General features: G+C 41.4%; 1 protein-coding gene across 1 annotated transcript in view; it reads left to right on the forward strand.

Moving 5' to 3' along the window:
• zdhhc17 (zinc finger DHHC-type palmitoyltransferase 17) overlaps positions 1-24,809 on the forward strand; it is a 33,197-nt gene that overhangs the window by 3,449 nt on the left and 4,939 nt on the right. The window contains exons 2-13 of the mRNA XM_046071721.1: positions 7,384-7,487; positions 8,914-9,036; positions 9,662-9,739; positions 10,550-10,694; positions 11,025-11,089; positions 11,861-12,023; positions 12,185-12,310; positions 15,085-15,227; positions 16,220-16,320; positions 20,861-20,985; positions 21,819-21,881; positions 21,985-22,078. Of these exons, the coding sequence (XP_045927677.1) occupies positions 7,384-7,487; positions 8,914-9,036; positions 9,662-9,739; positions 10,550-10,694; positions 11,025-11,089; positions 11,861-12,023; positions 12,185-12,310; positions 15,085-15,227; positions 16,220-16,320; positions 20,861-20,985; positions 21,819-21,881; positions 21,985-22,078 (1,330 nt within the window). The remainder of the gene's footprint in view (positions 1-7,383; positions 7,488-8,913; positions 9,037-9,661; positions 9,740-10,549; positions 10,695-11,024; positions 11,090-11,860; positions 12,024-12,184; positions 12,311-15,084; positions 15,228-16,219; positions 16,321-20,860; positions 20,986-21,818; positions 21,882-21,984; positions 22,079-24,809) is intronic.

The following is a 24,809-nucleotide window of genomic DNA, read 5'->3' on the forward strand; positions in this document are numbered from 1 at the left end:
CCACCCCCTCGTGATCAGATCGCCCTTCCGTGATCTCAAGAAGCCATGATATGAAAATAAAGAAGATTGCCCAAGCCTAAGAGCCGTTAAAGGAAGTGTAGTTGCTTACTCAGAAGGGACATGCGCATATTTTTCTTTGAACCAGTTCAACATGTTGAATCCAAACATTTCCTCTCTCGAGGAATGTAAACGATCTGTGTCCCTGATTTACAATCTCATTTGAAAGTGCAAATGAGCTTTTTTCCATAAAAGGCACGCAAAGGTGCTCAGCGACTTCGTTTGAAATTTCACTTGTAGTGCAAAGTGGAAATCGTGCATTCTGTTTTAGTGGATCATTCCTCATAAAAATTGCGTTTCTGCTTCCCCTATGAACCATAGATGTAAATTGTGCTTTGAATATTGAATTAGTGCCTAGAAATTGCTCCTTTAAGATCAAATCTGGTTGTGAGCAGTGGCTGCAAGAGGGAGAACACAGTGCAATCTAGTCTCAGCAAAGTCATCATTGCAGAGACCGTGAATAAAACCATTATGGTTTTTTGTTTTCTGCTGTAAGTTTTCCCAATTAAAATGTAAATGTTGGTCTCAAACTGAAGGTGGAGCAGGTGAAGAAAGCTCAGAAACAGATGTTTTTCTTAAGGAAAGGTAAGTTCTGGTCAGCTTTTACAGAGGAGCAATAGAAAGTATCCTGACTGGAAACATCACATCACAACATCATTCCAGTACTAGAAGGCTCTGCAGCAGCAAGGTGCAAAGTTAGCACTAGCAACCAGCCAGTTAAAGTATGGAAGTGGATGGTAAATTTGCTTCCCTCACCAGCCAAAAAAACAATGGTTATCTATTGAGTTGATGGTAAAGTTTAATCATTCACTATTTTGCTTTTCAAGAAAAAGTTAATGTTTGCACCCTGGCAGAAGGTGCAAACCACTCTGAAGATAATTGGTGCCCATGTACCGAGCAACAGCAATATTGGTGAGGTGCAGGCGCAGAGCCCAAAGGATCATAAAATACAGTACTCACCGCACTCACAGCCTGTTCACCCTGCGGCCTTCTGGGAAGAGATATAGTAAGTTTCTGCTGTAGTACCACCAGACTCCAGAGCAGCTTCTTCCCCCAGGCTGAGAGACTCTTAAATTCCTCCTCAGCACTCCACCATGCAAAATAGTTGTATTTTTTTTCACATAATTTTATTATTTGTGTATATAACGTTGGCTCTTTGTGAGTAGCAAAAGGAAACTTCAAACTTCATCTCATTATACAACCTTTTTGTTGTAAAATGACAAATCAACCGTGTAAACATGCATTTTCAGAAATGGTGCTCTTAAACAATTTTAGCTCAAGGCACGTGACCACCCCCTCCCACAGGGAGTTGTTGCCATATGTCTCACTGACCAGCTCCATTGACAGAAGCCAAACCTGCTGCTTCACTGAAAAGATGAGGTTCCAACTTAAAATCAGTGGTTAGCATGAAATGGATAATGTGTTTAAATAGAGTTATTGTCACTGCTGCCTGTCTAGTTGTATGCATCACCAGAAAACAGGTACATAATTAAGAGGCGAAAAAATGCACAGGCTGCAATTATCACCACAGTTAGAAATGCCATCATCAGCTTTTTAGATGGTAGGAGGGAATGAAGAGAAGGAGTGGGGCCACTGTGACTGGTTAGGGGTCAAAGGTTATCTCTACAGAAGGTTGAGATGGAGAAAGTTATTTAACGCTTAGTGTCTGAGGATTTAGAGCCGGGCCCTCTTCCCCCTGTCACTAGACCTGAAAGGGAGCAATTTTTCTTTAGAGGAATTGCGAGCGCTTTCCCTCAATTGAATATCCAGACGAAGGCTATTTTTCCTGGGCTTCTGTTTGTCAGTCAGTTGTAGGAAAGAAAAAAAAGCTCAGAACAGTCACAATCACAACTGAGAGACTACTTACCTTTTCTAAGGCAGCTAAACTAGTCTGAATAGCACATGGGGAAGCTGAAACAGATTGTATGGATTTATAAATGACCAAAACTTGGCAATGAAAAGAACAAACGCCTCCTGGCAGCTTTGACACTGGAAAAATACAGGAATAAAAATATGAAATGGCCTCCTCCATATCCCCTCTTTCACATCCTCCCCCTCAGTCTGATTTACTCTCAAAAATAAAATCCCTCCTTTGCTGGTCTTAGCTTCTGTTTTTCTCATTTGTCTCTTGTATTATCATGGTAGTATCATGTAATGTTTGGGATCTAGGAATTAAAGCTCATTATGCTGTTTGTAAATGCATTATCTTAAGTAACATTTAAGTAGGTTTTGAGGTTTGACTATCGCATATCGTGATTGGTAATGCTTCTAAGGTTACTGTATTTATTTTATTACGTGATGTTTCTGTAATTTCATATGATTTCTTATGAAAACAGGATATTGAGACACTTGCTTTGCTACTTCAAAGATTGTGGGAATGTGTTTTTTTTAGTTGAATTTCTTTTGGGGGGCACCTATATGGCACACTGGCATCCTGGCTCTGGTTAAATCCACATCTGTCCCCTGCAGATGAACTATCCAGTGTAAAATGAATAAGCTGTATTCCTCACTGTGAGGAAGAGACTGAGAATCATTATTTTATGTGTAAGCAGTGTTTCCAAGGCCCTCCACAGTCTAATTTGTTCCGCCATAGTTTCAAAATGAACCGAAAATATTTTTACACATCTCATTATAATTTACATTTATTCATTTAGCTGACGCTTTTCTCCAAAGTGACTTACAATTGCTATACATGTCAGAGGACCTCTAACGTTGTGTTTTGTGGGCGCTGCTGTAAGCTCACACACTTTGGCATCCGACTGGAGACAACCACTTTTCTTTCGAGTCAACTACGGTAACGTTAACGGTCTGTTTCTGTCACTTGTTTGTGAGAAGGCGATTAAGCTAATTTGGAGTGCACACGTATTCAAACTTTTATGGTAAATCCACTGAAACCAGAGCGAGCTGACAGGCAGGTTAGCGACTTTATCCTGTCATTTTCTCTCTTTACAAAGACAAGTGTTGCAGTATGAGAGTCTGACCTGAAGAGAGGCTGTGAAGTCTTCATGTTAACGCGATATGAAAACCACATACAACATTACACAATTTATCAAATTGGGTCGGACTTGATGAATTTAGCGCGAGGATACAGATGTGACGATGTCTGGTTTTCAAAATAAGATGTCTACACAGTATGGAGATAAGATTAATTAGATTATATTCACAGAAAGTATAAAACACATTACATGTATGCATTCAAAATAATAAAACAACAATAAAATGTTAGGGTAATTGTATTTTCTAAACATGAAATAAATTTGTTGACTTTGTTGCTGTTTCATCAGCATTTAGCTCTACAATGGGTTTATGATCAAATAGTTTACTAGAGCAATAGTGCAAAGTTCTTCATAGATGGCCTCTTAATTTTGCATCAGATGTATACATTTAACTTTAAAATGTACAAAATCTTCTTCTGGGGGGGGGCATTCCCCTGAAACCCCCAAGAGTCTCTTAAAATCACTTAGTCACTTACAATCCTGCGGGAAACACTGTGTAAGGCAACATCAGGCTTGACCTAAACATTGCTTCCTAACTTTGTAAAACAAAATGCTACGTTAGCTCTCCTAGCAAAATGTTCAGAGGAGTGCTGCCGCATCGTTTAGTATATGCGTAATTGAATTTGATAGATTGGTCCCATAGTCATTGATACCCGATCCATCTATTTGAGTCAGCACCAGCTGATATCAGTATCGTATCGGTGCATCACGAAGCACTAGTAAAGTAGCAACAGAAAATAGTTTTCCAGAATTCAAAGTGAAAGAGAAATGTAGATGTGTTGCATTTTTTGGACCGTTATGTAATAATATAGGTGAACTGAATGATTCATTGTTTTTACATCAAAATTGCAATTTGAAAAATTATTTGAATTTTGAAAGTGCAATTATCAAGTAACATAATTAAACAGTGTCATAAAGCTCTAGCCAGTCAGTGTTTAAAGGTAACCTGCAAAGTTTTTGACCTCTAGTAGTGATGTGGAGCCGTAGAAGTTTTTTTTCTGTTTTTTTTTACGAGCCAGTGGTGTCACAGTATTCCACTGATCTACTTTGCAGTGCGCCAAGAAACGCAGCAATGCACCAACAAATGCATGAAAGAAGACGACTGCTTGCTAGTAAACAACTATTTGTTTATTTTTTTTCATTTAACGACTATTCGGTAACTGTGACCCATTCCTAGTAAACATGGATGATACAGGCCTTTAGTTTAATTTATTAAAAATAATCACAATTTAAATTGGCAATCACAATATTGGTCAGAAAAAATGACAATAAGATAACTTCCTAAGATTGATCCCAGTCTCCATTCAAGTGTAAAACGCAATCTGTCTGTGTTAGTTTTTCTCATGCACCCTCTCCTTCCTGCCACTCCACCACCATTCCCCATGGTGGCAGAAAAGCTGTCTCAGCACATCCTTTTAGCTCTGTAGGGAAGCCCAAGCTAAACTTAGAGGCAAGATGGTCCACACATCTCTGTGGCCGTCTCGCCTCATGCTACGCAGCAGCTCCGCACAGGCCTGCCATGTTCTCGCCCCCTCTAAAAGCCGCCTCGTTATTCCTCAGCATTATATGTGTGCGAGCAGCAGCACAGCCAAAAAGGCTTGAATGCCTGCTCGAAAGTTGACCAAAGTATTGCGCTTTTTAAGGCGGTGATGTTGAAATAGCAACATTATGGGTGATGTCAGATCAGGCATCACAGTTTTGACTCCAAATTTGATTGCAAAATTGTTATTTCTGTCTACCTCTTAATTTAAAATTTAATGACTTGTGTTTCTGTATGACAATAAATTAGAAGTGACTTAACTCAGTTTAACATTGGCCTCAGCTTTTGTTCACAAAGTAAAGCGTCAGAATGGCAAAAGAGCAGTGTGGGTGCTCTGCGTTTACCAGATGCAGCCCTCGTTTCCGGATGATGGAGGCTAATTATGGTTTCCTTGGCGTCACTATGGAGGATAATTGAATGTCAGTAGCACAGTCACCACATCTGTGTGATAGATTAGATCTTCAGCAGCAGCAGGACTCAACATGCAGGACAGGCATGTTGAGTCCTGTTGCCCCCCCCCCCCCCCCCCCCCCCCCATTTAATGTTGTGATCAGTTATATCTCTTGGAGGTGTTGTATTTCTGGCTTGCCCAGCCTGTCCATCCTGTACTATACATGTCGTGTTGCTCTGTGAAAAAATCTTGCTAGTCATGCAAGCATTAGAGCACTCTTGTTTCTTGTTCCCAATTGAAGCTGATAGACATAGACATTGTTCACAGACATTTGAGTTGTCATAGCAGAAAAGGCTAGAGGGTGGCAGGGGAGTGGATTTTCACTGCTGTCCCATCCAGCTCCTGTGACCCACAGGATTTCTGAAAAAATGTCAGCCTCTAGAAGAGCCACAGGTAGAACAAATGTTGATTTCAGCAATTAATAAAGGTTTTACACCTGTTGACATTTCTGAAATTGCAGCGATGGATTGAAGTGGATTTCCTATCACACCCATGTCACACAATTCCGACTTTTCTCGACATGTGAGATGTCACACACAGAATATGTCATCCTCCCTAAATCTCTCATCTAATGTTCTGTAGAAAGGTTTGGCCATATGACAGTCAGTGTTTCCTCTAGGATTTTTTTCAGCAACAGGGGTAGGACAAACAGCACCCACCACTACAACCTTTTAGATCTGGAGAAACTAATTTGGTTGGTCCTGTTGCTCCACAGGGATTTTACAGTGATGGCACAGCATGTTTTGGGCATCAGCCCTAAGCCTTAACGGCAGGAAAACCTGATAATATGACCTCAGAATCATTATAGATACGACTGTTCATGTTTGCCTTTTGTGTCTTCATTTTACAGCTTCTGACATTTATCTGTAGACATTAATATAAAAATAGGCAACATGAGAAACCTCCTCCCTTCTGAGGTGCATTTTATTTGCACATTGAAATCCAAAAAGAAACGTCTCCTCATTAGCTTAACAGGACTAGTTTGCATCACTAATTAGTTTTACTAACCTCAGCTCCTCCGGTCACCTTCATCCTTTCTTTTCCAAAACCACTTTTTCAGACTGAAAACTGAAAAATAATTGAATCAGTCTGTACAGGACAGAGCTGCAGGCTACATCAGTTTAGTCTCAGTTTGTACCTGATGTTCTCAACATTGGACAAGTAGGCAGTAATAAAAATACAGCTTCCAGTTACTTTCTATAAATTGAGCAAATGTTAAGTTACATAGCAGCTCTATAGCTGCTGTAGAAGCTGCTCAGCTGCGCAGTCTGAAGGGGAGATGTTAGCTAACTTAGCGCTAACCGGCCTTACTTTTCCAGCAGGTGGGAAACAACAGCCTTTTCTTGGTCTTGAGAAGCTGGCACACTCTAACAGACACCGTACATTTACTGCCACAATATTTTCCTCTGCTCGCGTTCACTGCTCGGACAATCAAACACTCGCTACGCACCTCCTGATTCAGAGTTACGCTGCTCTTATAACACCATCTGTCACGTATGTTCTGCATAGAACGAGGAGAGGAAGCGAGCCGAGCACTGAGTGCTGCCTGCTCACACAGTGCGCCAGTGAAAACATTTGTAGCGCATAGTTTAATGATTGTGGGAAAGTTTAGCAGTGGCAGTCGTGATTCGCCGCTGCTGAATGCATATAGAGGAAACACTGACAGGATGTACCAAGACAATAAAAAAGTGTGTTACTGTAATAGATTTTGCCATACTGTTTATACTTTGGTACCTGTCCCCTAAATATCTCTGGGTTTAGGGCTGTAACTAATGATTATTTTCATATTTCTTGATTAATTGTTTGTGTGTATAAAACATTCTCAAAGGCTATTGTAATGTATTCAGTTTGCTTATTTTGTCTGACTAACGGTCTAAAACCTTAAGATATTCAAATTACTGTCCTATATGACAAAGAAGATCAAATTTGAGGTAGAAAAAGTTGACACATTTGAGAAGCTGGAACCAGAGAACTTATGCATTTACCTTGAAAAATAACTGAAACAATTTATCTGTGATCAAAATAGTTGGCAATTAATTCTCTGTCGATTAACTAATTGATTGATGGACTAATTGTTGCAGGTCTAGGTGTACATAAATGTTGCATAACATCCAGCAGGTCTGCTTCATGGCATTATTGGGCTATTTTTATTTAAACAGTTTTGCAGTTGAATTTCCATAAAATTAATATTGTGAAATAAATTACGTGATGGATTTTACTCACCTCTTTTCTGTATTATAAATTAAGTATATAATATACTGCAACGAACACACCCCACCTGCCAGTGATTTAACTGTTAACGCTGTTTTTCTTTCTCTCCCTCTCTTTTGTTCTTCCAGGAAATCAAACCGCAGAGTCATTACAACCACGGCTACAGTGAGACTGTTAGTCGTAAAAACCATGTGGATGACTACAGCACCTGGGACATTGTCAAAGCCACACAGTGAGTGGATAATATATGTGTTGTTGTCTCATGTGGTCACACAGTCAGATTTTAATGCAACCTCAAGAAATGATGCATGAATTTGTTTTGTCATTGTCATAATTCACACGTTCAGTCTCAGAAAGGCTTTTATTGTAACTTTAAACTTTCATTCGAATTTGGGGGAAAAAATACTCCAACTGTAATGACCTTTTGAAATTAAAAATGTACAGTCTATAAGCGCAACAGACTGTTGCTGCAAAGAAAGTACTTTCCCTTATGGTCTGACAGAGGGCACTCTTAGATCTGCTTGAGCTATAGCATACTGTATCAGTAAACTAAGCTAATTAATAAACACGGAGGACGACACTAGGTCATACTGATGGGATAATCATGACAGCAAAACATCTGGGAAGCAGTGTGTGAAAGTATTTTGGGTTCTACACCCTACAAGTCAAAGTTGCCCTCCACTCAGCAGTCAACATGGATGACGAGACTCATTTATGAGGTTGAGAAGCAGCACATCTTGTATGATCCACAGATCCACAGCACCCTTTTTTATAAGGATATCCTCATATGGTGGCAAAGAGGTTTGGAAGGAAATTAAATTAGTTATGAATAAGTGAGTTAGACAGTGATTCATTTGCAGAGGGAGAAATCTCAAGCGGCGCCAAATGAAATCTAATTTCCTGCGACATCCTGCCATACATTCCTGCAGACATTCCTGCGATCGTAGTATATCTGGACAGTTTTTCACGCTCCATCTGCTAGAGTTCGCTCGCCATATGTTAGGAAGCATTGTTACTCCACAACTGCAACAAATCACCACACTAGCTTGCCACCAATGTGAGGCAGCGGAGGCACCACAAAATGGCGGGGCAACTGTACAACTGGGTCTGCCTGCCTGCTCACTGTTAGTGCGGTTGAATGACACAACATGGGAAAATATAAAAACTGTAGGGAAGGCACTCTCTGTTGTAGGGACACCACAAATTTTAATTCCAGAACTAACGCCACACTGTTTTTCGACTGTGGTTTTCTGATTCAGCACATTTTAAAGAAGTAATTCACAAGCTCAGAACATGATGAGGGAATGTAGGAGGGGGGAGGAGAGATGTGGAAGTGTCTGCCTTATAAGATAACAAAAGCGTTGTCTGAGATGTTGTTACATTTGACAACGGCAGATTTAAGTTGTTTTGATTTGAGGTTAAGAATATCTGTTTAAAGACAGCCAGTGCCAAGTTAGGGCACAGTGTGGGTGTCTTGTTTGAGCCCGAGTATCCGTTTATCAGTGTTTTTATGTTGTCAGTTTTTGTGTGTGTGTTTTTATGTAGGTGTGCATTTTGTCAGTGTGTCTAGGTTTAATGTATTTAACCCTGTTTATCTGTGTTTGCACATTTATTTGTGTGCGAGGAGACTTTAATCCCCCTCTGCCCTTCTTCCTCAGGTACGGCATCTTCGAGCGTTGCAGGGAGCTGGTGGAGGCGGGCTTCGATGTTCGGCAGCCAGACAAAGAAAACGTAACGCTTCTCCACTGGGCCGCCATCAACAACAGGATAGACTTGGTCAAGTGAGTCCCGTCATGTTTTGTATGAAGCTGGAGGTGGTGACAGATGCAAAGAGGTTAGATACTTGAGCTTATGGTTGGATGGTTGTTAGTTTGAATCCTAGGACTGGCTGGAAATATGTGGTTGCGTTGTTCCATTCCCCGGTTACCATCAGGCGAAAAGAGTTGCCCTGTTTCCAGCCACACACCTAGCGACTGATGTCGCAGATGTATGAAGGTGTGGGAGACAACATAAATGATGCTTAAAGTTGCAGGATGTCAGGAGGTTATATTTAGTTCTAAAGTCAAGCACAGTCCTTCCTTTAATCAAGACGGCAAAATAGTGTTGACGCAAGATCGACCAATCAGCAATAGGGTTAGAAAATGAGCGCTAAACCAATTGCCCTCCCAGGGTAAACATTGAAACAGCTGATTGTACAGCAAGGCAGACGTGTTTTCAGTTTATTTCTAATATTTTGGTCACGTCCTACTGCTTTCTATTCTTATCAAAAGACCAGCCAACAATCTATCCATTGTCGCACCAGTTCTACGGGCTACACCAAGATTAGATCAACAAGAATCAACAAGAGGAGATTCAGGAGCAAATTCAGTATAAAATTTCACCTGGTGATTGTGTTTGTACGTGCAGGTACTACATATCAAAGGGAGCCATAGTGGACCAGCTGGGAGGAGACCTCAACTCCACACCCCTGCACTGGGCCACCAGGTAACACACACCCACCACTGATAACAAATCAGCCATTGGGTGGACATATTTAATCCACAGAGCCCATGGACTATTCACCATCATCGGTATTTTGTTGCTTGTCAACACTGTTAGGAATGCTGCCTTCTAATGGAGCTTGTGGTTACAACATGAACACGATGTGTTTAGCATTCAAGTGGTAGGTTGTGAGAACACCGCAGCTAGGCAACGGCAATATGGACGCCGAAAGACTCCTCGTGAACACGGCACATGAGCCCATTTGAAGACATTATCCCCCATTTCCACTCAATTGTTAAAGGTCTTCTATTTCCTCCTCTCGTCTTCCACTTTGTAACGATCACTCAGGCATGCTGTAACTTGTGAGAAGGAACAGGTCACGTGAGCACCACCCCACCCCTGTCCAAAGCAGACAGGGGGGCTCTCATCCTGAATTATTGATAGGTTTGGCTACAGGCATCCTCAGAATCCCTGCTACACAGACACTCAGGAGTCCTGTGTCACCCCCCCCCCCCTCCTCCAACTGTCCAGTGACCTTTAAAAGGCCCCGAGCCACCCTCTGTCTGTATTCAGCCTTTTAGACACATGCTGGAGTTAAGCGCTGGATGTCTGCAGCCCGGATCTTTAGACGGTTGAGTTTAGCCTGGTCACAGACCAAGCTTCTTAGTGGGTGATGAGAATGGCTTTGCCTTCCTCACCTCAAATGTCGAAAAGACCGGAGTTATTTGTTCCTGCATGTTACTGTCTGTTTTCACCAAACTACAGCTGTATCTCTTTTAAATCGATGCCTGCTTTGTGTTTATCTTCTCCCAGACAAGGCCATCTATCCATGGTGGTGCAGCTCATGAAATACGGCGCAGACCCGTCCTTGATTGATGGCGAAGGCTGCAGCTGCGTTCATCTGGCCGCTCAGTTCGGCCACACCTCCATCGTGGCCTATCTTATCGCAAAAGGACAGGTAGGTAAAACCAACACTGCCGCTTATTTGGCAGGAAAATAACATAATTTTAAAATGCATAAGCTGGTCCTTTTCACAACAGCGAACGTGCTTGTTTGACAGGTCCAGTGTCATTGCTATTGTCCATCATTATCTTTTTAAATGGTAATTGCTAAAATAGGAACTTAACAACCGCCATTGCTTTATAATCTCATTTTCCTGTCTGTGTTATTTGGGTTTTATAGCATTTTGTACCGGTTCTTTCCATCAGGGGGAGCCCTGTTACTTCTCTTTTCCACCTCTAACTTCTCCTTCAACTCCTTCACTTCTGGTATATTTTACTCTTATCAGGATGTGGACATGATGGATCAGAACGGCATGACTCCTCTGATGTGGGCGGCTTACAGGACACACAGGTGTGTGTGTGTGTGTGTGCGTGTGTGTGTGTGTGTGTTTAGAATTTGTGTAGCTGTGCCCCACAGTTGCTGCTACAGCTTTACGATGATTTACTGTTCTGGCTCGGTCTTCCTCGACAAGAATTCTTAATGACGCGGTGAAACTTAATGTTTAATACATTTCAACCTCAAATCAAGAAACCGATGCCTGGAAAATGTCTAAAATACTGATGCTTGCACTATGTATAATTGCACTAAAATCTGCCTTTCACACACACAACTTCTTCATGTATAAATCAGTTGTCATTCATCAGACAGACTGCTAATACAGGGAAACTAGTCCCAATACTGTGGCTCAGCTTTATCTGAATATTCTCTGATAAGCAATTTTTCTGGGGGATCATTTCTGCTTAAAATTTTGTAATTTAAAATAGTTAAAATGTGTTGCTGTTTCATGCAAAAATGCATGAAAGTATCTGATTCCACCTTCTCAAATGTGAGCATTTGATGAGTTATTGTCATACATGACCGACTGTTGTTCAAATACAACAAGACATTTAAAGATGTCGCCGTGAGCTGTTAGAAATTATTGTAAATCAGATAATATAATAAATATTCGGGTCAGTTGCAGCCCTACTCACCATTTACCTCCTATGTCACAGAAAGTGTAATTTAAACAAATGATCCAGAACTGTCATGTTAAGCAACTTCATGTTGTCTTTGTCCTCCTGCCAACACGCCTGTTTGTCAGGTTTGACTCAGCTTGTCTTGATTTTGTCCTCTTTGCGACAGTGTGGATCCCACTCGGCTGCTACTGACCTTCAACGTGTCTGTCAACCTTGGCGACAAATACCACAAGAACACAGCGCTGCACTGGGCCGTGCTGGCCGGCAACACCACTGTCATCAGCCTGCTGCTGGACGCCAACGCTAACGTGGATGCACAGAACATCAAGGTAATGCCTTCCTCGTGGCTTGATCCGCTGTCTTCATGTACCTGTATTGCCGTATTATTTGATTACAGTAAAATGTATGTAGACAAATTAGAGTGAAAAAGTAGCCAGAGTATTTTGATGATGCTGAATGTGTACCGACTGGTGTGTTGTTGTTTTTTTAGGGTGAAACGCCGCTAGATCTTGCCAAGCAAAGGAAGAACGTTTGGATGATCAATCATTTACAGGAAGCGCGGCAGGCCAAAGGCTACGACAGCCCATCCTACCTGAAGAGACTGAAGATGGACAAGGTACACATACACACACACACACACACCTTCAAACACATGCTCCAAATGTATAACATTATACATCAAAAGAGAAGGGCAGCTGGTCAAAGATTAGAAAAAACATCAAGCAGTGTGAGCTTTGGGCTACTGCTCAAATTTGAAACAGACAGAAAATTTTAAATCCGTTTAGTTGGATCAAATTTAACCATCTATCCTTTGCTGGAAATACACACACACACACACACACACACACACACACACACACACACACACACACACACAGACACAGACATAAGCCTCGTCGCTCCCTGTTTTACCACCCATTTCTGTGAAAGTTCAGACAGACATGCTCAGACCAGACTGTCCAGGCTGAACGTTTCCACTGCTGCAGTATCACACCATGTCTGGGGTTGTGATTACCTTTCAGTCTGAAGCTGCCCGTTTGTCACCAGTTTACTATTTTGCTAATCCCCGATCCGACAACCAGACAGGAAGGAGACAACTCTACTTAAATGACAGGTTACGTTCAACAATACAACTACCGGAAACTGCAGGAACAATGTAACTTGTATAGCGTCTGCTCTGACCACAGCGGGTCTCCTGATAAATAAGATCTTCTACTCAAACTTTGAACTTGAGCACAATTGTTTTCAAAGTCAAAGAAATGAGGAGGGGGACCATCAGAAATTGACTTGGTTACCTGCCGGTGTGTGTGATACAGCAAACTAACGGATCTGTGGTTGGTCATTTCATCTTACTGTTTGTTTCTATACATGTATTAACTTGTTGTTGTTGCTTCTTAAAACTCTGTTCTAACTCTGCTTAAATGTGTCGTTGTCCTTTCACGTGTCTGCTGGGAAATGTTAAGTTAATTAAGGTAAATTTTAGAACTAGACAGTGACTTTACAAATAGACAACTAAAATTGATGCCCCTTCTGTGCGTAGAGATTGACTGTGTCACTGTGTTTATACATATCACAAGTAGATTGAAGACTATTGTTTGCAGCACACTGTGGTCTCAACTTTAGATCCCTAGTGTCAGTGCTGTAGTGAGTAGAGCTTCACAGGCCAATTGTGGAATTCATCTAACTTGCTTGGATTGCTGCTTAGCTTCCTCTTTATGTCTTCACTGTCTAGAGAGCCAAGTGTGTTTTTAAAAACAAAAAGGCTACTAAAGATGTAATGCTATTTTCACACACCCAAACATTATAACTTCCTCAAAAATAAATAAATCTATACCATGTCTGCTGTTTATTGTGCAGTATATATTGGAATTAATAACATAATATTGATTGATATTCAAAACAAACTGGTGTCTGTCACTAGGGTTGGATACCGAAACCCTGTGCCAATATGGAAACGATTTCTATATGACCGCTATCTACAAGAGCCAATTTACAACGCAAATTTCAGTGCCACTTAAATGTATCAATTGATTCCCTCTGGTGCTCCAAAACGGACGTAAGAAGTGTCTCCGCCATTCACCACAGTAACGTTACCAAATGGAGCGTCCCTAAATGAAAGGCTCCTAGACAACTGCCGCTTTTGCTCGGCCTTTATTAATGCTACAACAATACAGGCTTCCACCAGCCGCAGCCTATAAAGGAAGAAACAAACCTGGCTCAACAGCGAGCTACACGTGTGAACTTCTTTCGTTTGTCACCCTCTCTGTCTCACGGCTAACACACACACTCCCCAAAGCTAGCAGGAACAAAAAGAACCGCCCCCCTTAACCATCTGCCAATCATAAAAAGGAAAATAAATGATTGACAGGCTTCTACACATCAGACATTCACTGATCTCCTGGAAACAATGGAGAACAGAGTGACTACAATAAACAGCCCTTTCTGCCTTTCACGAATACAACAGTCATTAACAGTGTACCAAATCAAAATTGATTTTGCTGTTAGTGATTTAACTGTTGTTTAGTGTTAAATTACTGCAGCTGTGTTAGGCGGTTTAGGTTTTATATATTGTGAATTTGTCATGTTTAATTCATTGTGTTTTGTATTTACTTATGTTGATATTTAAGCATACTTTAAACAGCTAATATATTGTTCAATTTAAAGAATTTTAGATATAGCAAATTGATTTTAAAAAAAAAGTATTTAAAAAGTATCAGTTCAGGCATCATTTAGGCACCAGAACTGTTTTAAAAGTCTCAATTTGGCACCGGAAACATAAAAAATCCAAACGATACCCAACCCTGTCAGTCACCGTAGCTTCGAAAAGAGACTATTGGAAATGCGTACTGTATCTTAGATATTTAAAGTCATGATTCATGAGGGAGTTGTGGCTCAGGAGGTAGATGAGGGGCTCAAGAGATGTGTGATGAGCTGTTGGCACCTTGCATGGCAGCCGCAGCCATAAGTGCATGACTGGCTGAATGTGACATGTAGCGTAAAGTGCTTTGAGTGGTCAGTAGACTAGAAAGGCGCTATGTAATTGCAGTCCATTTACCGTTACCCTGACTGACATCTATTCTACCTCACATTTTCACTTTTACAAAACCCTCTATAACTACAAAATGCTTTGTGTCTGGTTCTCTTGTCTAACTTTCACCTGTCTCTTATTAATCGTTCTTTCTATCTCTACGTTATCATCTCTGAAACCCATCAATGTTTTTTTTTTTCTCCCAATCTCTTTCTTTTCTTTCCTTCTTTTTCACCACTTCTATTACACATCTTCTCTCTCCTTCTACATGTCCTACCTTCCTGTTATTTATTTTTTTTTCTTCCATCACCCTGTATTTGCCACCTGTATCCATCTGTCTCCTTCCTCTCCTCCCCCTGCAGGAGTTCAGGCAGAAGGTGATGCTGGGAACACCCTTCCTGGTCATCTGGCTAGTTGGTTTCATCGCTAACTTAGACATTGACTCCTGGCTGATCAAGGGCCTCATGTACGCCGGCGTCTGGGTCGCTGTGCAGTTCCTCTCCAAGTATGTCTCAGTCACATAAATAACACCTACACACACACATGTAAAGCCTGTACTGTGTGACCTATGTGTTCTGTACACAAATATTCTAGCAGTCTTTTTCCTGCCATTTAGTATCTAAATACTTAATTATGTTAATTTAATCACAGGGTAGATTAGTCAGATTTTGCTTTAATTGCTATTTATTGCCTCGAGTTAAAGTTACAGTATTCTCAACTATGGCATGTTTTAGTCAACTTTGGATTCAGCATTTACATGTTGTGAGATGATGTTTCAAAATCAAATCTGTATTACTTTTTTATTAAGTCAGATTTAGATCTCCTGGCGCACGCATGCAAATATACTATTACACATGTACTTGACACACCATTAAATACACGCAGTCTCTATCTATAGCACCAACACATAAACTGTACATGCGCATATTCTTGCGCGCAAACACACACGTAATCAAACACAAGTCAAAGCCAGTGTGCTTTATCTTTACTGAGATTCTTGGAATACTTGGTGAAAAAACAATTGTGAATAAAAGTGCTGGTAAGTCCAACTGCAGTGTGTCATCTGGTCGTGGTTTGGTTTATTTTCGCTGCTGTCTGACTGCAGGATTCAGATCAAAGACTCGTATTTGTCGACATCTGCTACAGTGAGCAGGTTTCACATCTGCTGGAAGCACCTTGACCCTTATTGAAGCAGAGGTCTGCAGTGGGAGTTATGCCCATAGATGACATAAAAGAAAATTCTGGCCTAGTATAATTTTTACCAAAACCATAAAAATAAGACCCAAATTGTAATAAACTGGAATTATCCTTTAACACTAACAGTTACAGTGTTATTATAATTGTGTAAAAGGAGTCAGTTTGAAGCAGTACCGTGCGCACTATTTGACTGACAACAAGTGCAGAGCAGAAACGAGAAAAAGTCATGGAAAAATAACAGATGACCATTTTAAGAAATACTGCTGATAACTCCAACCCTCCTCTCCTCTCTCTGTGCAGGGCTTTCTTTGATCACTCTATGCACAGTGCTCTCCCTCTGGGAATCTACCTGGCCACCAAGTTCTGGATGTACACCACCTGGTTCTACTGGTTCTGGAACGATATCCTTTTCTGTCTTAGACTGCATGGCATTTGAATTTTTCTTAGAGGAACAGTTTAACATTTTGGGAAGTAAACTTTTTTTCTTGCCGAGAGTTACACGAACAGATGGATGGCACTCTCTCGTCATGACGCTGCAGTCAGCCGCCAATTAGCTCAGCTTAGCATAAAGACAGGGCCAGGCTACCGGTTTTATGTTTTCAGAAAGGGTTAAAACAGCAAAGTTGTTCTTCTGTCCACCCGCTTTAGTCTTACTCACCCACAATCCACTTGGATGTGAAGCATTCCAGAGCGTCGAAAACTAGCACACACAGTCTCTTTACGGGAAAAAGGACATCCATCTGACGCCTCGTAATTGGGTCACATGCTGGTTGAAATGGGCTTTGTATTCTTGTTTTTTTAGCAGTCACACAAGTCATGTAACACAAAACCAAAGCTTTTATAATTCTGCCACAGCACTTTGTAAATTTGGCAAACATGAACTCCAAGCAGGGAGGATCTCCGTAAAATATGGACTTGTAAAATCAATTTTTACTGCTTTCTGCTGCCTGCAATGCATTTTGGAAGATGATGACAGAACGTTAGCAGGAAAAGTACTTGTGTTGCAAGGCTGGAGCATGAGTAAGATTAGGTTACAGGCCCGATTCAGTGAATTGAAGGAGTGGGAAAAGAGAAGGGTTAATGTGGAGAACAGAAGGAATTGGTGGAAATTATATTAAACAAATGCAGGCATGAAGTGCCACAAGCCCTTGGGTCTCATTGTGATGGATATCGAAGTAAAACATGTAGAATAAGTTACATGTCTAAAGGAACAAGCTGCTTAGTTTTTGTCATGGAAATGGTATGTTGGTGAGGGGTTAAGCGAATAATTGAGTAACAACAAGCCGTTGTCTTTGAAGAATTTATTAATAAAAGAGAATAAACAGAGAAGTACTAAAACACATGGTCCAGAAACCTGCTGCCTAGGGCGGCTTCGGGCGTCTGGCCCCGAGCAAAGGGATGCATAATCATTTACACAGTCTAGGTTTCTATGTTTTGGGGAACAGAGATCCTCTCTCAGCCTTGAATGAACATTCGAGGAGAGGAGAGGAACAACAAGAGGGGGAAAACACTAAACAATCTCACAGCTCTGACCTAAACCCTAGTAAATGTGGACAGACTAACATAAGGAGTATAGAAGAGGAAAGGTTAAGCATAAAAACACAATACATATGTATCTATAAGCCATAACAAAATTAGTAATAATAATAGTAAAAGAACACGCATAAAAGATTAAATGTAAGAGGACACAATTTTTCAGCCATAACAGTTTTTGGTGTTTGCTGCTATAACAGCCGCTGGTTAAAACCCAACAATGCTACTCCAAAGAGTTTCTGTTGGCCTTAGTGCGGCTGCTCTTTCTTCTTTTTTTTGTTCATGGAAGAATTGCCTTTCTGTTTGGAAAATCTGCTAATTGCAGGAGGTGAGAGGGGAGTTCTCATTTGTGGAAGGCATTTAATTTAATGCCTGACTGCGCCACTAATGGGAAGGGAAAGTACAGATGCCTTTGACCTGAGCTTATTGAAAAAGAAAACTATGCTCGAAGGTCTCTTCAGTTAGTTTAAAATGCTGCTGGAGATGTGTTTGGAGCATGTCTTGAATGCATCATGTGTCTACTCTACTGAAAATAGTTGGAAGGGGTCTACCACAGGGGCATACCTTGTGGAGAGTTTAGCTTTTCTCCTGCAGCGTCACAGACATGGGCTATCTGTTGTAAACTAAATTCAGTGTCTCACTGGAGTGGACAGTTCTTGTCCAGTTGACTGCTTACATACAAAGTAGCACTTTCTCTAATCGCATTTATTTATGCAAAGCAAGTCATTTGCAAATCAGGAGCGCTATGGGGCGGGATGACTTGGTGCTTGTTTTAACTCAAAGTTAATAATAAATTCAAAGCTGGAACATACGAGTGAGAGTGTTCACACAGCTACCCACCAGCCACATTGCCCGATAATCTGGGTTGTGTTACGCTTTCATAGCTTCCACTCCACTGGAGAGACAAAAAAAATGGCAGCCGTCTAAAACATTGCCCATTTTGTACGAGCCGGCAGTTTTATTGAACATTTATTGAACTAGGATTTGAAGATGAGTATATAACTATTTTATTTGTATCATGGACTAAAAGATTCCAACGTCTGGTTTAAAACATCCTGATTATGTGGTCAAATGGGAAGGTTTGACTTTCCATAGAATTACTCATAATGAGCAAGAATGTAATACAGTGGAGAGAGAGCGACATGGGGGATTAATGTTTTGATTTTGATGTTCCACATTTGTCATTAGGCAGTGTAGTAATGCAGCCCTGTATTTTGCAAACCTTCGTTCTGCCTTCCGAGTAAAAACATTTTATCCACATTTGACCCACTTTCTGCCGTTGTGAGCTCATTATCCTCCTCAGGCCCGCGGTTGATATCAGATCAAATGACAAGGGTGGAGCTGTAAGACGACAGTACTTTTTTATTTTCGTCTTTCCCAGACTCGAATCATAGTTTCCTCAGTAGATTTTGGTCATAAATGCATTTCCAGCAGGTGAATGTCTGACTGTAATATAATAATAATGATGATGTTGGAATGAAATAAGAGTAAGGGCAAAACCTGAAGCTTCCGAAGAGCACTGTGTCCATTTCAAGATATATTTGTTTTCATAACGTGGATTACTAGCAGTAAAAACAACCATAAAGAATTCACCTTGAGTTTTGTACTGAGCTGATATAGCATTTATTTCACTTGTGTGTCTGCACGCCATTGCAGCCTTCAAACAGCACACTGATAAATCTGTCTCTGACCATATTGCTCGGCCTCTGCTGTCAAGCTGCTAGGGAAACCTTGTCAAATGCACCTCACTGCTCAGCCTTTCAAAAGATAAATGGGCGCTAACGGGCGGCCCTGACCCAGCCCTCCCTTAGGAGGCATTGAACCCATTTGTCTAAATGAGCTGAATTGATCACTGGCACCATCTCTGCATCTCCACTGATCGCTGAGATTGTAGACCAATGAAGCGCTCTGGAGAATGTTTTACTTGTCAGGCCTTTTCAGCAGGGGATAATGTCAACACCCAGTTCTTTATGGAGATGCATATGAAAATCAGTGGCTCTGTGTGGTCTTCAGGGACTTGTAGAGGCCTCTACCACTCCGTCGGTGCTAGGAAAGTGCTTATCAGTGAAGTCTTAACCGTGCTGGAGGAATGGCCACAAAAGCTGTTGGCTCTTCCTCGCCAACAAACCAAAGGTGCGGTTGTGTTTCCCCCATAGCTACTAGCAACTGACTTCCCAGCAGACTTCTAGGGCTGCAAACCCTTTAGAGGATATTATCGTCGTCTGTTATGGTGGAATTGGTGTGACATTTCATGGCTGGTCTTCACATCACATGTGTTTTGAAAATACAGATCCCAGAGTTCAGCTTGAATTAAAGCACGTACAATAAACTGAAATACCATGCTTTGTTTTGCCAAGTGCCTACAATTCAGTAGAAATTAATCTGTGCAGCTACTCCAGACTGGATGATTTAAAGGATTATCCAGTTTGGTTGGACATAATAAGGTAAATAGTTGCCTCACGTTTCTCCCTCGCCTTACAGATTTAAAACCTCTCCCGGCTCTATCTTCTTACCCACCTCTCAGCAAGAAAGCAAATAAGCATATTCCCTAAGCACTTCTGCTAATGAAACCACTTCTTTCTTCTTTTTTTTTTAAATAGAAGCAATGAATTGTAGGAGAAACACTACTTTAGTAAACACTCAGCAAAGGAGCACCACCCTGTTTAATAACAGATGAAATAAATCAAACTGGGTGAATAAAAATTCAATATTTAATTTGATCAGTTTCTTTAGAAGGATTTGAATTCTTTCAAGAGATTGACATTGTCTTCTGCTTTAAAAAGAAAACACACAGACAACTTCTTACTGAGTAATTGAGTTTGTTTTTTTACTTAAATACCTAGTAAATGGTTAGATGAAGGATCAGTCAATGGCAGTGTAGTTACGTGGTACACAAGAGGTTAATTATTGTCATTCATAAATTGCTCATATCAGGTCAGACTTGGATTAAACATCAAGACAACATGTGTTGAGAAAGTTTAGTTGGATTTTTTTATTGGTCAGATAGCTGATATCCTTAATTCAGACCTGGCTCAAAAGAAATAGTTAGTTCCTTTAAGGATATCTGTCTGTGCACATCTGGTGAACCTTATTTTAGACCACATGATGAGTGAGAGGGAAGTGTGTGTGTGCTTTTGCAGTCTCTTCTCTTTGCTAAAACAATCAGCAAGGAGTTATGTGGTTCTTCACTTCTTGCTGTGAGTTCATTATCTTGACCTGCGTCTTCTCCGGGGCGAGGAGTTCTTGACTTGTCTGGCAAGTCTCCACGTTGATCTTGACTATCACAGAAAGGAGATGTTAGTTTGCAGACCTGAAGAGTCTCAACAGCAGTTGTACTTTGGTTAAAATAAAGAGGATTTGATTGTGGTAAAAACCCAGTCCACCGACTCTTCCTTAACCCCGCTGCACATCTCCCCTTTGCCACCGTCCACGTGCCCTTCCTGATAAACACCCTGGCTCTTTTCTACAACTTTGGCAAATCCTGGAAGTCTGACCCAGGAATTATCAAGGCATCAGAGGAGCAGAAGAAAAAGGTGAAGTTGCAGGAAAGAAACAAGCAGCAAGCACATGGTTTAAAGAAAATGTTGAAGCCCTTAAATCCTGATGATGTTATCTTATATTTCAACTGCTGTTTTTCCTTCTGAATGGTTTGACTTTTGTTGCATAATGTTGGTATAATGAATACTGGCATTCTGATCATGTGCTTTTTTTCTTGGTAACTTTCCCCCCATATTTTATTCCAACACCACGTGTAATTCCAGTTCCCAGCAGAAAGATGCTTAGTATTCACTGGAGAGATCACGGCTGCTTGGTGGCTGATTCCCTGGCCTGCTGCCCACAGTCATCTGCCCTCTGTCCTCTCTGCCCTCATTATCACACTCAAATGGAGGACAACAGAGGCCCTGCTTCTCACCAGGCTCTGTGATTGATGAGGAGCTAAATTTACCCTGCATTGTTAGCACAGCGCAGTACTGGCCACTGTACTAAGCTCGTCAGCTTCAAAGCTTTCCTTCCCTTACAGAGGATCCCATTCCACCTCTTGTTTTCCTCTGAGCGTGTTGTATATTAGGATTAGATTGCACATTAGATAAAAACAAACCTCTTACGACAACTAGTTTGCCTTTAAAAACAGAAAACAAACTAATGGCTGAATCAAATTGTAAATCCCATTGTAGCTCACTGTGAATCAGCAGAGCATCCCGCGTGATAGTTCAGCTGGAAATCCCAGCCCCAGCTTGTACACTGTCATTTGGTCTTTTGTTGCAGTGCCAAATGGACCTTGACGAGATGAATTTCTCAGTTGTTTGTTTTTCTGCCATGTCTCTTTTTTTAAATCCTGCTTTTGTTTCTTGTTTCCTTCCTCCAGACAATTGTGGAGCTGGCAGAGACAGGCAGCCTGGATCTGAGCATATTCTGCAGTACCTGCTTGGTAAATTCAGACTACTCTCTTACATGAGATGTACGATCCATACAGAGGATAAAAGCAATCATAAGACAACTTTTCCCTGCTTGTATGACTGGTTTCTTTACAGATACGGAAGCCCATCAGGTCCAAACACTGTGCCGTGTGCAACCGCTGCATTGCCAAGTTTGACCACCACTGTCCCTGGGTGGGGAACTGTGTCGGTATGTCATCAGCACAGCAGATTTATGAGGACGTCAACAACACATACACTCCCAAACTACCGGCTGCACGGAATTTTCATCTGCTTACTGAGAGCTGTGGCTTTTTTATTGTGTTTTATCAGTTCCATTTTCCACTTTAAGAAGCCACATGTGTCTGCTCTCAATTTCTTCTGGTTCTGGTGCGCAGCAGAAAAACATGTCGAGGGAAATGTTTCACGTCTGAGTAAGCTGGGGTACCTTTTGTGAAACAAATTGTCCACAGATTTTGTAGAAAAAAGGTTATGGTTAGTGCATTCAAGATAATTGTATTAATTTTATTTAATGTTAGCCAACTGGCTTTCTCCCCTTACTCTTTCCAGACAGAGCACATCATTAAGTGTAGACCTGTTTTGGATCGTTAATGAATGTGTCCGGTGATAAAACATTCAATTGACTAAACTACACTGAAAAATGTAATGATCTACAACAAAGAAAGTAGTGGGTAATTATTTGGTTTGTTATAAATTAAAACCATTATAAAATAAAAGGGCTTAAACAAAACATCTCTAAGCAAAAAGAAAGAAAGGGGGGAAATGAAATTGTGAGAGAAGCCAGTGTGCGCGCCCGTCTGTGTGAGGGTCCAGGATTGTTTCAGACGGCGTCTGAGCAGCAGACTGGAGACAGTGGGGGAAGGAAGGAGTGCAGAGGGCTTATTGCACTTCCATTTGGAAACCAGGTGGTCAGGAAGAAGCTTTAAAAGTGTGGAAACAGTCTGAACAAACAACAAGCCCTGCCTCATGGCTAGAAGTTTAAAATATCATAAACACAACAGGTTATGATGCAGGTATGGGGTTTCTTTGCGCTGCATGTCATCTTTTCGAGGGTAAATATACAGCAGTGCTCGCACAGTATGCGTCCTGTCTGTTTACATTCAGGCGGTCCTCGGCAAAACGCAAACGCGCTGAATGCGCTTACTTCCTCACAAAACATTTACAAAGCCACAGTGTTTTAAATCCAGCACTGTTTTTGACCACGTTTACAAGCTAGTGGTCATCTTGTTCCCTGTCTTTGCTGGCGCATTGCAGCGCATCTTGGTGTGTTACCGTCACCTGTTGATCAGTGGACTTGGTGGTAGGAGTGTGTGTCGTGTGTATTGGGGTTTGTATGTGCATGTGCATGTTCATGCACAAGATGAACAAGGGGAAGCCCCGTAGAAACAGCTCCACAGCACTACTAGAGGTTTAAAAATCCACAGGGAACCATTAAGTTCCTAAACAAAACATTTCTCAAAGACCCTGGATATACTTGCTTTTTAACAATGCATAGGCATAGACAGGCGTCTGCGACGCAAACGGCATTGTTCTCATACTTGCCTGCATACTTTGTGTGTACCTGGAGGATTAAACCTGAATAGGGGGGAGACCAGGACCGGGTCATCCCTCGCCAACACCGCATTATCTTCCTCCGACAACCTCTGAATTTGTACATCGTAAACAAACCAAACATAGCGACACTCCAGCAGGTTGTGATTTTAATGAGACATCATAACGATCTCAGTAATTGCAGACTAGCTCCAGGAGTTTTATTGTAAACATCTCGCCATAAATCTCCTTTTTAGAAGTCTGCTGCTGACCTTGGCAAACCAACTGCATACCGCCACCACCTGGGCTGGTGTGTGGAACAGGAGATTGCTGATGACCTGCCGGTCAGATCGACATACAGTCCCACGTTCATGTGCAGAACTGCATCTCGCGGAAGCGTAGCGTTAATTCCTGGGGACGTGCACAACCTACGCTCCAAAGGAACGCAGGATACGCGTGGCAGCCATCTTGTGTACACGAACGCGTAGTTAAAAGCAAGTATATTCAGGGCTTTAAATGTCTTTTAGACTTGCATGACGCACAGCCACCTAGTCATGTCAGCAGGTATCCTCTCTTATCTCTGCTGTTAAGCTCCTTAATTTGCACATGTTAGCAAGAATTTGTATAATATCACATAATATCTGTTGCACTTCCTGTTAGACATGCTAGCAGCGTGACTTCATGGACAGCAGTGTCTGTCTGTTCATCCATCTGTTCACAATTTTGGTCCAGGCTGAAAGCAAAGTTATGAATTGTGACGTCGTTGTTGGTCCCCTGACTTTTCCTCTCGCACCACCGTCAGGTCCAAGGTCAAAGTTTTCATGTGTCCAATACTAAAGTTTATATATACAGTGAGGAAAATAAGTATTTGAACACCCTGCTATTTTGCAAGTTCTCCCACTTGGAAATCATGGAGGGGTCTGAAATTGTCATCGTAGGTGCATGTCCACTGTGAGAGACATAATCTAAAAAAAAAAAAAAAATCCAGAAATCACAATGTATGATTTTTTAACTATTTATTTGTATGATACACCTGCAAATAAGTATTTGAACACCTGAGAAAATCAATGTTAATATTTGGTACAGTAGCCTTTGTTTGCAATTACAGAGGTCAAACGTTTCCTGTAGTTTTTCACCAGGTTTGCACACACTGCAGGAGGGATTTTGGCCCACTCCTCCACACAGATCTTCTCCAGATCAGTCAGGTTTCTGGGCTGTTGCTGAGAAACACGGAGTTTGAGCTCCCTCCAAAGATGCTCTATTGGGTTTAGGTCTGGAGACTGGCTAGGCCACGCCAGAACCTTGATATGCTTCTTACAGAGCCACTCCTTGGTTATCCTGGCTGTGTGCTTTGGGTCATTGTCATGTTGGAAGACCCGGCCTCGACCCAT

This window comes from Micropterus dolomieu, linkage group LG16 (assembly GCF_021292245.1).
Source record: "Micropterus dolomieu isolate WLL.071019.BEF.003 ecotype Adirondacks linkage group LG16, ASM2129224v1, whole genome shotgun sequence".
Classification (NCBI taxonomy): domain Eukaryota; kingdom Metazoa; phylum Chordata; class Actinopteri; order Centrarchiformes; family Centrarchidae; genus Micropterus; species Micropterus dolomieu.